Source organism: Pteropus vampyrus, unplaced genomic scaffold (genome assembly GCF_000151845.1).
Source record: "Pteropus vampyrus isolate Shadow unplaced genomic scaffold, Pvam_2.0 Scaffold80, whole genome shotgun sequence".
In the NCBI taxonomy this organism is placed as follows: domain Eukaryota; kingdom Metazoa; phylum Chordata; class Mammalia; order Chiroptera; family Pteropodidae; genus Pteropus; species Pteropus vampyrus.
The window spans coordinates 2,842,345-2,857,637 of NW_011888861.1; the positions used below are offsets into that span (position 1 = coordinate 2,842,345).

Sequence of the window (15,293 nt, forward strand, 5' to 3'; positions counted from 1 at the left end):
TCAGATGTTATTATTAGCTGCTGTCTTCGATTTTACTGTTTACTTTCTGGTCACTTTACCAATCAAATGGAAGTAGAGTGGGAAGGCGGTTACCGCTTTTATGTTAATAGGAAGGTTACTGCTTTCTACGTTAAACGCCTTTTTAAAAGTCTAAGTTTACAGCCAGCCAAGAGCAGTAAAAGGAACGGAGCCCCTGATTTTGTGCCTCTGCGGCAGTCCGCGAATCTCCTTCCGCGTCTTCCTTTCCGGGTAGTCGCTTTTTTCCTCTGAACTACGTTTTCCAGCGTGCTTCGCGGCTGGGAGCGCGGGCTCAACCAGCCCTTCTTCCTCACCAATCACCTGGTCGCAGAGTTATGATGCAAGCGTGTTGCGCGCTGACGACTGACGGTGTTCTGGCTCGCAACTGCGGCGGCGGCCTTAGCAGCAGCAATACGCGCAACAGCGGCGGCGACTGCAGGGACGACGACGACGCCGGGGCGGGCGCTGTGCGCAGAGGGGAGGGGTAGGCGGGCGGCGCCGGCGGCTTCAACTGCGGCAGCCACGGCTCGGGCGACGGAAGAAGAAACCCCCTCAGCCAGCGGTCGAGTTAGGCCTAAGCAGCGAGAGGAGCCGCTCGCGCTGTCCTCTGCGGCAGATCTCCATAGAGACCGTGACATACACAGAGGAGGTGGTCTGCGAGAGGCCACCGGAGCGGAGCCAGCTACTCGGCCTCTGTCGCCACCACCGCTTTCCTTGCTGCCAGCGCGCATTTTGTCTTCACTCTGTTCGCAGCCTCGCGGTTCCTGGTGTGCCTGTGACCCACACTGTGGTTAGCGCGGACGGACTTTTGGGCTGGGGCTGGGCGGGGTAGGGGTCTCTAAGGCGGCCGCCTCTGCCTCTCCCGCCCCCTTACCCGCCCCGGAGCGGGAAGCTGCGGAGGCTCCGCCATGGCCTCGGGAGCCGGAGGAATCGGAGGGGGCGGTGGCGGCAAGATCCGGACTCGGCGTTGCCACCAGGGGCCAATTAAGCCTTACCAGCAGGGGCGACAAAAGCACCAGGTACGGGACCCCTACTCCCTGGTGGTTTAGCGTGTCGGGAACTCAGTGGGAGGGAACTGGCGGTGAGGAACCCTGGCGCCCCACGTGGAGGGGTCGGGAGGGCCCGGGAGGGCCTGAGGAAAGGCCCGGGCGAGGCGGCGGGAGCTGAGGCCGCTGGGGTGGCTACGGGAAGTGGGCTGAGACAGGCCGATTTTGCAGCACGCACGTGTGGTTGGGGCCGCCTCTTCCCAGCCCTCCCGGCCTGGGGCTTCCCCCAACCCGCGCAGGGCGGGAACAGAAATTCTAGGCCCACGATGCGCGCGTTTCTTTCGTTTTTGGCGGGGATTGGGGGTTTGAGGGTATTACTCATGTCCTCTTGAGAGAGAAAGGAAAAAGATGTGACTGGAAGCCCCTACGATTGTTGTTTTCTAGTCTCCCGCGTTTCGGGGTGTGTATGTGGAAGAGGCTGCCGTGAGGACTCTGCCTTGGGGCAGTGGGGGTTGGTGGGGGCCCTGTTTCCCAGAAAATGGAGTAACCTAGTCTCAGCCTAGTAATTTTTCCTCTCTCCTGCCCATGTCCCTCTCCGATCTGAGAGCACTGGCTTAGATTTTTTTTTTTTTTCTTAACCGGGTTACAGTTACCGTGGCTTTGGGGCATTTTGAAAGTCCCTCTCCACCCATACGTCCTTTCTCTGCGAGACTCTTCCCCTTCCCATCTGCCTTATTTTGGAATTAGAATTGGCCATTATGCACAGGACGCCTCTTCTGATCTCATGCATAAAATATTTTAATATAGGGCGTATTCAAGAAGTTTAGGTACTTTTGACACTCCAGGAATGTTGGTGGTCTTATAATTTAACCACCTCGTACACTCATGGGCGTTTGAAATTATGGAAAGGAGTTTATCCTAATTCTAAATGATAAGACATTTGATTCAGAGAAAATTCCATTTTTAAATGTTATGGGGATTGAGTAGAAAAATGTTAACTTGTGTTATTAAAAGTCAAAACGTCAACATGGTACTAAGGTGAGGAGTATGTGTGCCTTAAACTTTTTAAAAAACAAAATTATAGCAAAAGGGTCTGATAACTTGTTGCATACTCTTAAAGGTAGACTTATAGATTGCTTTATTCTGGATGATGATGAATATTGAACACTTCAACATGTTTACTGGTGTTAAATTGTATCATAAAAATTTTTTTGAAAGTAAAAATTGTGGAAAATTTTAAATAGTAAAAATTGTGTTTTATAATGTTAAATAGCTCTTTATTAATGATTACAAGTCTTGGCATTACTATTGCCTCCCACCAGTTTTCCCCAAATATATTATAAAGAGCTTGGTTTTCAGATTTCTTTGTGAGGAAAGGGGGTACTTGCAGGCAGATTTAAGATTAGAATTCAAGTCACAAGTCTGGCCATTTACCGTAATCCTTTTGTAGAGTGGAAGTTAGACACACATGCTTTCTGTTTCTCCTGAAGAATAAATGAGTGCTTTCTTAGATCTCCTTGACAGAAAGTTACATAAAAAATGAAATGTTTTAAATACAGATCATTGGATGGTCTGGACAGTTTAGAAAGGGGTAATATATTCCAGGTGGCAAAAGTTATAATCATAGCTTATTTTTAAATGTACTTAGATAAAAATCTAAATTTGGGGAGATGATGCCTTGACAAAATAACACGTATGGTCCAAATTGTCTTATAGCCGATATGGTTTTAGATTGTGTAGTTTTGTTTTAGAGCTTGATAATTTATCATTTCCCTTATCTAAAGTACTTTCAGCTTCATGCTTCAACTATTTAATTGAAAAAGAAAACACATTTTTAGCTTTCGAATTGGGTTTAAGATGTTCAGGAATTTCTTGATCAACACTGTAGGTGTTACTTAATATTGGCAGAAAATACCAAAGAGAAAGTATCTAGGAATACACAAAAGAATACTCTATTTAATATTATCAACTTTTAAATCTTAAAATATGGACTTTCTCTACTCCTTACTGCAACCTTTGTGTACTTTTGGAGACTGACTGCAAGCTTGCTATCCACTACCCTAGGCTGTCACCTCTGTTTTGCAGCAGCTGCTGAGTCATCATGAACAGCAAGCAACTTCATGACATGGCATATTTTATACTAATGTTATTTGATTAAGTGTTCAAGGGGTTCTGGGCAAAAACGAAGTTTTTGGTTGTGAAGTAGAGGGCTGGAATAAGAATGAGAGGTCCGGCACTGTTCATTAATGGATGTTTGCCATTGCCTGTCAGGCCAACTGGCTTGTGTAGTCATGCAGTACCTGTGACTTTTGCATGTGTTCAGCTGACTTGTAATTTCCTGTTTTGACTTCTGGATTAGCTCTGCTGAGATATCTAAATTTTACATTTTTTCCTTTTAACTTCTGGTCTTTAAAATGCCATCTTGCTTGAAGTTGTGGAGACAGAAATCCATTGTCTTACTCAACTAACTGAGGGGTAGTAACTTAAGAATTGTAGAAGCAAAAATGAAGAACATCCCTGAATAATGTAAGTTGATGGTTTTAACTTGCCTTCTCTCCTGCCCCCTAATTTTTAGCACACATGCATTTAGGAAATGCTGTCATTTTTCTAGTTGGGAGTGAACAGGTCACCAAAGAGGATGTGGTTAGTTCTTGTCACCTGTTCAGTCTCCTTTCCGATTTCCTTTTTGTGCAGATTGTCAGGCCCAGAAAATCAGCTCTGGAGAGGTCAAGCTGCTTTTCTTAGTAGCCACCACAAAAAACTTGAGCCCATGGGCAAACCAGAACCTTGCCTCTGGAAGAATCTACTGCCACCTCCTGGTGAGAGGGAACTACTTATTTTTGCCCTTTTTTGGGGGGATGTGCTTCAGAGGTTTTATCTTCTGGTTTGGAGCTAAGGGAATCCATTCATTTTATCTTCTTAGATGTAGTTTGTCTTACAAGTCAGTTCTTGCATTTAGCTATTTCAAAAAGAGGGTGAGGAAACCCCTTTATATGTGCAGGAGCTTAGATCAGGAGTCTGTAAACTTTTTCTGTAAAGGGCCAGATAGTAAATATTTTAGATTTGTTCCTGCAAATCTTTGTTTTGTTTTTACAACCCTTTAGAAAATGTAAAAATCATTCTTAACCTGAGGCCTGTATAAAAGCAGGCCAAAGGCTGAATTTGGCCCATAGGCCATGGTTTTCCTAACCTTGCTTTATATGATACTGTGGTTTTGTTGTTGTTGTTGTTTTGGTACCTTCTATATGATACTTTGTTCCAAATAAGTTTGTCCTGCTTAGTATCTGATGACTAAATAGTATTCCCAGTTTTGAAAAGGAGGGATATTTAGAGGTTGAATACTTAACTCATTCCAGGAGTCACTAAGTAGTTTTGATTTTTATTTTATCTTTATTTGCTTTCTCCTAGCTGTTTAATTCTATCCATGGAAATAGTTGATAGGAAAAAATGTACTGTAATGGAGTCACAGCATTTGGGTTGGAGTCCTTACTCTGCCAGAACTTGTAATAAACTTGTAAATAAATACAAGTTATTTAAATTCTTTGCTTAATTTTCTCATCTGTAAAGTGGAAATTGTTGTGAGGGTTAAATGAGATAAGTAAAGCCCTTAGAACAGTGCCTGGCATGTAAAGGAAGGACTCATTTGAAATTGTGATTAAATAGAACCTTTTGATTTAAATACTTTAATTGTTTCTGGATTTTGCTGCCTCTTTATAGAAGATTTTTCCTTTATATACCCAAGTTCAATCTTTTATAGGCTCATATTGGATTTAAGGACTTGTTTGCTGAGTGATGAGGCGAACCCTTAAGTTATTACTAGTTTAGGTACTTGTAATATATTTTCCTTATAGAAATACCAGTAATTTAAATATATAGGATAATAAATCCAAGTATTGTTTCAAGCAATGTAGTTTTTTTTTGTTTGTGAGGAGAGGCCCTTGTGTGTGATATTTTATCAATTTATTTACTAATTTTTCTAATAAGTGACAAAAAAGCTCAGGTGTTATCTCCATTTCCTGGAAAATTCCCTGATGAGGCAGTTATCTATTAGTTTTAAGTAAAACGAAGACTGGTTTTATGTCACTAATTAAAACCATTTTCATTAGGCACAGAATATTATTGGAAAGATTTAATGACAATTGTTTTTCAGAAATTCGTAGCTACTTAGCTGATGGTCATGGTTGTAATATATTTTAAAAAGATTCTTCTGTGTTGGGAAGCCCAATTTAGTCTCGCCACCAGATAAAATTTACTGTGTTTTCTGTCAGGAAACAGGATAGTGCAATGCCTTTTCTGTCTATAGATATTCCAGTTTGCTTGATTTCACTTATCTTTTTCAGAGAATGATTTAAGAAATCAACTCTTACATTCAGTTTTTAAGCATTGTGTTAAGAAAAGTGGCAGTATTGTATAGGTGACTTTGGGTTAAACTGCATTGGACAATATTTATATTGGGTCTCCTATTGTTAGCTTGAAGGTCTTGTGGGGATTATTTTTTTGCCCTTGTTGTTTGATTACTGTTAATTATCTATTAATACCACCTCTATAATATTAGAAAACTAAAAACAGGAGGCTAAGCCAGGTCATGTTTCTCCTTAATGCATTAGTGGCAGAGTTTGCTTGGAAGGAAGTAGAAATTTGTGGCCAATTATAGTTTTTAATTTTTTAGCCAGAATTTTTTTGCTCATGTTTTTTTGGCTCAATCTCTTGAAGTTGAGAAGAGAAACAAAAGGTGGATTTTAAGTAGCTAGAGGGATTTAGACTGGTTAGATAGAGAAAGCTTGGCTGCTGACTGCCTATCTGTGGGTTGTCAAATATGACAACTGATAGCTTAGATTTGTAGGTTAAATTCAGATTATTGAAACTAGATTCAATATAACTGCATTAGAATTTGAATACTTTATTACTTTTTTCCCCCTCATGGAAATAATTGAGTGTTAAAGTCATAATAGAGATGCATTATTAAAATAGTAATGTTAGGATGGATATATTAAAAAACTTGAGGTAACTGAAAGGTTAGAATGGCATCTAGGTTTTTACTATTTAGCATTTTTATAATTGGGTATTTAAGTCTCACATGAAGTCTTGGGTTCTTAGCTCTTATTCTTCTTTACTTGGGCTTGGAGAGAGTAAGGGGGAACACTGATTAGACAGACTGTGAAATAAGACTTAAAAAGTTTAGAAAGGAGTACCTGGTAACATGAGAGTTAAGTAAGGAGAATGTGCACAGAACCCCGAAAGAAAACTAAAGGTCAGTGACAGGCCTCAATGAAATAAAGGCAGCTGAAAGAGCAGATAGAAATCAAAAACAGCTGTATATTCTGAGGGAATGAGGCTCCACAACCTTAAAACTGAAGATGGATTATATTTTACATATATATGTATATACACACATATATATAGTTAGAGATCCAGTGAAGTTATTTGAGAAAGGAGATTTTATAATTTGATTACTACTTTTTAATAGAGGATAATGTGAAGAAGAGAGTTAAACAGAACTCAAGTCAAGAAAACTAATAGGAATAGAGAACTCTATAGAAAAAGGAAGGCTATATCATAGTAATAAGAAAGGAGTTGGTCATATAGAAGGAATGTCTGGTTTTTCTGAGGTTACCAATTGGTGAAAACATGTAAGGGAAAAGAATATCTTTTTCATTACATATGAGTTAGGAGTATAGAAGAACCTTTCCTCACCTCAGCCTTTTTTCTTTAATTCTTGAACTCAGGTTAAATGTAATTTGGAAAGTAATATATTCACAGCACCTTATACATTCCATACGCTTAATATTTGTGTAGTATTGAATTGAATTTACTTCTGGCCCCCAAATTGAGTATTCTAAATCTCAGTGACTTTTTTGACATGGACCCAATCAGCTTGACCAGTCCGAGTTTCAAGATTCACTCCTTTAATCCTTGAATTTAATTTCATTACCTACGTTTATCTAGTTGGGGTTACAAGGAGTGTTTTAAAAATGTTAATACCCCATTTGTTGATTTTTCTAAGTCCTTCATTAATTTTGCTTTTTTGGGTTACCTTTCTGCTTCTCGCCATTTTTTTGGCTTTTTGTATTTATCATTCTAGAGGATGGTTCAGTTTCTCCGTACTCTTGGATAGCTTCACATTTTTTGGGAGGGGGGAATGTTTTAGTGTAGCAACAAAAATAATATTTGTTTAAGGTGAAACTATTTCCCCAAGCAAATGTATTATTTTTAAATTCTAAAATTACTGATGTCCTTTTTAGAAATGTGTGATGGAATATTCACATTGGAAATAAGAGGTTGGTTAAGCAGTGCGATTGTAGATAAAACCATGCACCAACTAATCTGTACAATATGCACACTTGGTGTCTACCCTTGGTGTCTAGTGGAGGTGATGGACAAACTGTAAATTACCATTCTGTTTGACAAATTGCCATCATGTAGGAAGTACAAGGCACCTTTGGTTCATGCAAGGGAGTGACTGTCACAGACTTGGAGTCTTCAGAGAAGATTTTTTGTAGGAAAACTTATATCAAGTTATAATGGTGGCAGTTATGGCTTCCACTGAAGCCTCTGAAAGTAGGGAGGAAGCCAGTCTGGTAAAGTGGGACTTGAGTATTTATCTCTTTGATAATCGTGTCAAAGGAACCTTTTTTTCCATATTAAAACTATTTTTCCCATTTTCTAGCTCCCTTCTCTCAGTTTTCCATTAGTGGCTGAAGTCTATCTTTGGTACTTTAAAACTCTCAAAAAATTGCCAGGCAGGGGAGTACTTCTCCATATTTATTTGATAGACAGGGTCCCTTACCTCTTTATAGTCTACCCAATTTTGTGCATAGTCATTTCTTTTTCCTGTTTTTAGAACTTCCAATATCTGGTAGTTGGTTATTTACTATGTATATTAAATCTTTAAAACCAGAAATGAAATAGTTTCAAAGATAGACTTTATGTTTACTTCTGGTTTGATTTTGAGTTGGTATTATGGAGTAGGTATAAAAATCGGTGTAATGATATGATGTATTTGAAAGATTATGAGATAATCATGGAAATAGTGTGGTCTTTTAGGTAAAACTTTGTCGTAGTTATGTTTGCTATGGCGTTTACTGGGGTAATATTCACTGAATTTTTAGAGGATTTTAGTACACAGTTCTCAATCTTTAATTTGCATAAGAATCGTCTCAAGAGCTTTTAAAAACAAACAAATTTCCATTTCTAACATGCTCATGGGCGACACCAAAGCTGCTGGTTTGAAGATTCTGAGGACCACTGTTTTAGTCCTTTTATAGTGACTAGATACAAAAGCTACAGAACAAAAGATTACACATAGATTCTCACATACGCGTGAGCACACACATGATTAAAGGGGAATTTGAAGGATTTAAATAGTTATATAAAGTTTATTAGATTTCGTGTTTATTAAAAAGGTTACCAGAAGCTTGGTCAGCATGTACGAAGGATATTCCTATATTTGAGTCTTTGCACTTTTTATTCTCGCAGTTTATAATACTTCGCTAGAAATTTACATGGCTCACTCTTCACTTTTTTCAGGTCTTTGCTTATATAAAATGCCTATCCTATTTTGCTTTCTTGCTTTATTTTTGTCCATAGCACAAATCATATTATGTGTTAATATTATATTTTCTAGTTTCTTCGTTTGTCTCCTTAATGTAGAATATAAGCTCTAAGAGGGCAAGAACTTGTTTCTTGCTGGTGTTCTGTGCCTGACAGTGTAGTATGCAGCCAATAAGTCTCATCGATTTATTGAATGAATTGAGCGAATGAATTGATTGAATGAATTGAATGAAGAAAAGCAATGTTTGCCTTTATGTCTATAAGTTAAATAAGATTCTAAAATATTCACCAAAAGCCTCTCTTCTGGCCTATTTATGTACTTTTTTACAGAATTGTAAGTGTGAAGTAACTTGGGTAATATGAGTGCTGCCTTAAGTGTAGTACGTGTGTCCTATTATTGATAAAGAAGATGAATCTGATACAAGGACTTTTTTCCGTCTTTATTGAAATATAATAGACAATTAGTTGCCTGCATTTACATTGTACAATTCAGTGAGTTTTTTTCAATTATAGTTGGCATCATACAGCACACCAGCCTCAGCTGTACAGCATATTGATCAGAGATACACACAACTCGCAAAGTGGTCACCCCACCAAATCTAGCACCCCTCCCCCACCACATAGTCATTCTGACGTTATTAACCACCTTCCCTATCCCCATGTCTACTCTGCAACCATCCACCTGCACTTCTCAATCCCTTTGCCCTCTTTTTTTCCCCCTACCCCCCTCCAATCTAATATCTCTCAAAATATTCTCTGTATCTATGAGTTTATTTCCGCTTTGATGTTGTTGTTTTGTTCTTAAGATTCCGCATGTATGTGAATTCATGCAATATATGTCTTTATCCGACTCATTTCGTTCAATGCAATACCCTCTAGGTCCATCAAGACAATATCTTTTTCCATCCTTTTCCTTTTAGTCTGTGTGTGCCTTTTAATCTGAAGTGAATCTCTTGTAGGCAGCATATGTAGGGGTCTTGTTTTCTTATCCATTCAGCCACTCTATCTTGGTTGGAGCACTTAATTCTTTTCCATTTGAGGTACTTGTTGATAGGAATGTAGTTGTTACCATTCTTTATTCCTGTTTTTGATACGTTTTTTTCTTCTCAAAGTAGTCCCTCCAACATTTCCTGTAATACTGGCTTGGTGATGATAAATTCTTTTAGCTTATTTTTGTCTGGGAAGCTCTTTATCTGTCCTTCAACTCTAAATGATAGCTCTACTAGATAAAGTATTCCTGGTTGTAGATCCTGGGTTTTCATCACGTCAAATATTTTTGCCACGCCCTTCTGTCCTGCATAGTTCCTTTGAGAAATCAGCTGCCAGTCTTATGGGTGCTCCCTTGTAGATAATTAAATGCTTAGCTCTTGCTGCTTTTAAGATTCTCTCTTTGTATTTAACGTTTGGCATTTTAATTATGATATGTATTGGCGTGGGCCTCTTTGGGTTCCGGGTTTGGGGACTCTCTGAGCATCCTGGGGTTTTATGTCTATTTCACCAGGTTAGAGAAGCTTTCCATCTTTATTTTTTCGAATAGCTGTTCGACATCTTGTTTTCTTTCGGGTACCCCAATGACAGATATTTTTACCTTTAATAGTGTCCCATAGGCTCCTTAAATTATTATTGTAGTCTTTGATTCTTTTTTTTGCCATTATGATTGAGTGTCCTTGGCTTTCCCATCCTCTATATAGGTCATTCGATCCTCTTAATTCACTTTGTTTATTACATCTGATATACTTCTCAGATAATGTGTTCCTCATTCCTGGTTCTCTTTGGTGCTTTCCATTTCCATTTTTATGTTTTCTATCTCTTTGTTGAAATTCTCACTGAATTCATCTACCTTTCCCTTCAGTTCGTTGAACATATTTATAACCAGTGTTTTGAACTCTGCATCTGTTACTTGACGCCATTAATTCTGGATCTCTGTTCTCTTATATGGTTTCTGCTTCTTTGTTTTCCCATTTTGTCTGCTTTTCTGTGTCTGTTTCTATGTACTAAGCAAAGTTCTGAGTCTCCCTGTCTTAACTAGTATGGCTTTGTGTAGTAGGTGTCCTGTGGCACAGTCCTGAGAGGGGGTCAGCTGCAGGCCAAATTTAGCCTGTGCCCCTCTGGGGCCAGCTGTTAAGATTCAGCAAGCAATCTACAGATGCTGTGCTTACAGTTGCCTCAAAAGGCCACACCAGAAACCAAGGCCTGCTGTCTCTAGTGTGAGTCTAGGCACTGCTCAGCAAGGAGCACCTGACTCGCTGAGGATACACCTGGATGTGGCTTGAGTGGGACTGTGAGTTGGGGGAGGCGGGGTTTCAGGAAATCCTCTGGGCGCATCAACCTCTGTTATCCAGTTTGATGATGTCTGGGCTACGGTGGTGCTACGTCTGTGCACTGCAAGGGAGCAGGGCTCAACAGAGGAACAATGGATGCCTACGGCAGAAGTGCTGGGGAGAAAGCCTCACAGCGGCCCTCACTCTGACAACTCAGTGTCTCCCTGTAAGTCCCTGGTGTACCCTGCGCGGAGCCTAACCGGCACTGGTGCTCAGAGTGAGCAGGTTTGTCACCGCGGAAGTCCACTTGCTGTCGCAGCCCCTTTAAGAGGCTCTTGCCGCTTGCGCAGCCTCTGTCCTGCTCAGCTGCTCGGCCTCGTGCCCTCACCCTATCCTATCTTCTACCGTTGCAGAGATTTCTTAAGGTTTCTCTCTAGTTGTGTGGCTTGTTCATCTAGATCCCAGGTGATTTTTCCTTGCTGTTTGTTCCTTGTTTCTGACAACTTTGATTTGGTTGCCAGAGGGATGAACAGAGCTTCTATCATCTATGCCATTTTTCCCCGCCTCTCGAACATTTTATTTTTTCTTGATCTCAGGACTCAGTTTTTAATTTCCATGTTAAGCAGACAAAAAAATTTGACAAGTAGCCCTGCTATATCAATACCTTAGGGACCCAGCAAGAAACAGTTCACTCTGGATTGTTCAACTGAAACACCTTTAAGAGAGTCTACTTAGAGATATACTGGTGGTTAAAGGAATAAATATGGGGTAGTAAGAGGCCCAGAGACTAGCGATAGCAGAAGCTGCTGCCATCCCTAGGACTGGAAGGATAAAAGGTAGAAATGGTGTAATGAATAGAGGAGGGAGCCACCTGGCTGAAGCGATAGTTTTGGAAATGGGGCGCTTAAGCAGCGCGCACAGGAAGAAAGACTTCTCTTTCCTCCCATCTTCTAATATCTGGCATCCTTTAATATCTTTCATAGGCCACTCCTTCCAGAAGCCAGTTTGGAGGGACAGCCTATTAAGAATGGAGTGAGGAAAGGGCAAGTGAAGACCAGCACAGCATCAATCTGTGATTTGTTAGATTTTATTGTGTAGGAAAAGCTAAAATTTTTTAAGAGAAGTGAGATGGGTAGAAAATCATTAAATAATAGTACAGATAAAACTCATGGCTAAAGTTTGAGAAACACTGGGGAAGTAGTTCTGTAAACTGCATTGTATTCAGTGCCGTCCACTGACGATTTGTTTTTCTCATTTTAGAACATTTTATTATATATTTTAATATCTGACTAGTGCTCCACATTGTTTTTCAGATAACTGAATCTTAATACTTTTAGGTATACATAATTTTATTCACCTCTTATAAAGCGACCGCTTCCCTAAAATGTGTTGTAATGTCATTAGATGTATCACATTTCCTAATTTCTTAAAGTGGTGGTTCTCAAACTTTAGCATACATCAGAATCACTTGCTAGCGTTTGTTAAAACAGATGAGTCCTACCTCCTGAGTTTTATTAGGGCTAGGAGAAGGCCTGAAGTGCTGATATTACTGGTAAAGAGAGCACACTTTGGGTACCACTAGTACTTGAGTATACTGAGCTTAATTTAACTTTTCTTGATGACTTAGGGTCACTTACCCTACAGAGATATACTAAAATATAGGGATGTTTGTTTTTTTCTGACGGTTCCAGGTCAGTTTTATTATCTATATTTGTTTTTACTGTCATGCTGTCATTCATTGTGCCACTAGTAACTCTTACTTTCTCATTGTAATTTTCTTGTACTAAGCTGCTGTGGGCTGAGATAAATTGGTTAGATTTTAGTTAAGAAAAGAGAAGATCGCCAAGCAAAGTTTATGAACTTTAGAGAATGAACTTTATTATATACATTTTGACTGTTCAGTTTTGTCTAAACACCTTAGAGAAAGTCCACAAAGGACTTATTTTACACTAAATTCTTGCTATAGTTATAGTGCTTTAGCTAATTTATTGTTTCATATCAAGTATGTGTCTTACATTTTTCACATCTTATTTGTACTATATTAATTATATCTTGTAAGCACTTTCCAGTCTTTTGAAATACGGGGAGGGGATAAATAAGTAATAAGTATTACATATGTATGTTAAATATTAAAATCCTAGATATAGGTATATAATTTTTCTTTCCAAAGTAGTTAATATGATGTAACATTGGCATAGAAATTGGGATAGTAAAGTTGTGTTTTTTTAGTAGTGAGTATTTTAGGGCTGTTGGCTTCATGTGTCCCTAGAGAGCTTATGTCATAGATCTGTTTAAAATTTCTGTTTAGAGAATATATGAAAAAATAATTACATATTTCCCAGTTGTTACCTACACCTTTTTAAACAATAAGGAAAATGTTCTTCAAGTGCCTGTATCAGAGGTGTCTTCCATCATTTTTGTTAACAGGATTTCACAAGGCCTTTTTGTCTTGGGTTTGCTTTCATGGTTGATTTATGTATTCTTCCTTGACTTCATAGTTTTTTTGTACCTGCCAATTCAGTTTTTCCCTTCCATTACTCTTTCTCTGAAATTCTGTTAATGCTACTTTAGAAGGGAAATAGTCGCCTATAATCGGTTATCTCATCCTCGTTTTTTCCAGCTAGCTTCGCCCCCTCTCCATTAGAAATAAAATCATCAGTATATGTTTCTGTTATATTTTGTAAATTGTGAAGTGCTTTCACATTTCATTTGTTTTTCATTATAATTTCTATCAGGTAATACCTAGAATAAATTAAAGTACAGGAAGGTGGTACTAGAACTTTACTCTAGTCCTGCCAATCCCCAGCCATGCTTTCACTCTGTCCTGGGTATACCATAGTAGTTGTGTTTGTAAGCTATTTAACTTCATTGTCTGTTTATCTGTAAAGTGGCACTGTTAATGCCAGTTTCGTAAAGGTGTTAGGATTAAATTGAATAATATTTATAAACTGCTTAGAATAGTGCCTGGCACATAGCAAAGCTGCAGTAAATACCGAGAGTGGTTTTACCCCATTTTTTCTCCTTTTAAAAGTTACCGTAATAGAATTAATTCTGCAAATTTTCAGGCAACATTTGGTATAATGAAATTTTACCATCAAAAAACATCTGAGATTATTTCTTGAGTTTATTATGTTGGATTGGTTATCTTCTTACCTGTCTTTTAAAAAAAGTCTGTTTAAATTTTCTTTTTAAAAGAATGTGCAATAAAATAATTGCTTGAGGGAGCTGTTGAAGATAGTGTTTATATTGCTGCTTTTAATATGCTAGGATAAAAATGGATGCCTTTTCTCTGAGATTATAACATTTTAGTGCATACCTCATTACTAAATTTAAAATTTATATTGCTTATTTGATGGCCTATTGGAGTTTTTTAAGGATTAGAACAGTATGGCCATTTGGAGTAATTATTGGCTCATGGATATATGTATATGGAAGAAAGAAAAAGTAGGAATTTTATAATATCTATAGAATTTGTAAAAATACCATTATGTCAGCATTAACTCAAGTAACTGAATTTTAGGAAACGTTGGGAACAGTTATGGTTTTCTTGATATGGCTTTCTTTATGTTGGTACTTACTGAAAAAATAAATTTCTAAAACTGATTTATGTGTTTCTCCCCCACCCCCCAACAGGGCATTCTTAGCAGGGTTACAGAATCCGTTAAGAATATTGTGCCAGGATGGCTACAGAGATACTTCAACAAGAATGAAGATGTATGTAGCTGCTCAACAGACCCAAGAGAGGTACCACAGTGGCCAGAAAATAGAGAAGATGATCATCTGATATATTCTGATGAGGAGAGTGCTAATATTCACGATGGGAGAATCACTCCTGAGCCAACAGTCAGTAATACAGAAGGTAAACAGAATGTGAATATTTTGCTATGAGTGATAGGTTTTCATGCCTTAATTTTAAATATTTTTATATTATCTGACTGTGGTAAATCTAATTGGGTAAGTACATAAACCATATAGGATGAAGGTGTGATGATCAGATGCAAATTATGTATCTTTCTTATTTATCAGCTTTTTGTTTATTAAGGGAGGCTGGTGTGTACTTTATCATTCAAGAGTGCAAGCTCTGATGTTAGACTTTGGGTTTGCATTGTCATACAAGCAATTGTTAGTCATGTGGCTTTGGGAAAGATAATCTGTTTTCTCTTTCATATCCTCATAAATACTTTTGAAAAAAGTACATGTGACACTCTTAGATTAGGTCCTGGCACTAAGGGAGCACTGTATAAATATTAACTCTTACAATGAAATTGTAATGCCTCCCACAACATATAGATTTGGGTATGGTATAACTTCAGTTGTAGTAAACTCAGTTGGGTCATTTCATTAATTTGTAATTAAGTGACCCTGCATTTTAAAAGCTTGAACTTTTTTGGATCTACTTACAGCATTTTGATGGGGTTTACACATATTAAATAGCTTCCATATAACCCACGAATATGGCATATTTGGAAATATTACT

General features: G+C 38.4%; 1 protein-coding gene across 2 annotated transcripts in view; it reads left to right on the forward strand.

Annotated features, from left to right (window-relative positions):
* The first annotated feature begins 409 nt into the window (after positions 1-409).
* The window catches only part of NUP153 (nucleoporin 153), a 65,206-nt gene continuing 50,322 nt past the window's right edge, over positions 410-15,293 (forward strand). For both annotated transcript variants that reach the window (XM_011362851.2, XM_011362852.2), the window contains exons 1-2: positions 410-1,037; positions 14,450-14,675. In XM_011362851.2, coding sequence (XP_011361153.1) covers positions 927-1,037; positions 14,450-14,675 — 337 coding nt within the window. In that variant the 5' untranslated portion in view covers positions 410-926. The remainder of the gene's footprint in view (positions 1,038-14,449; positions 14,676-15,293) is intronic.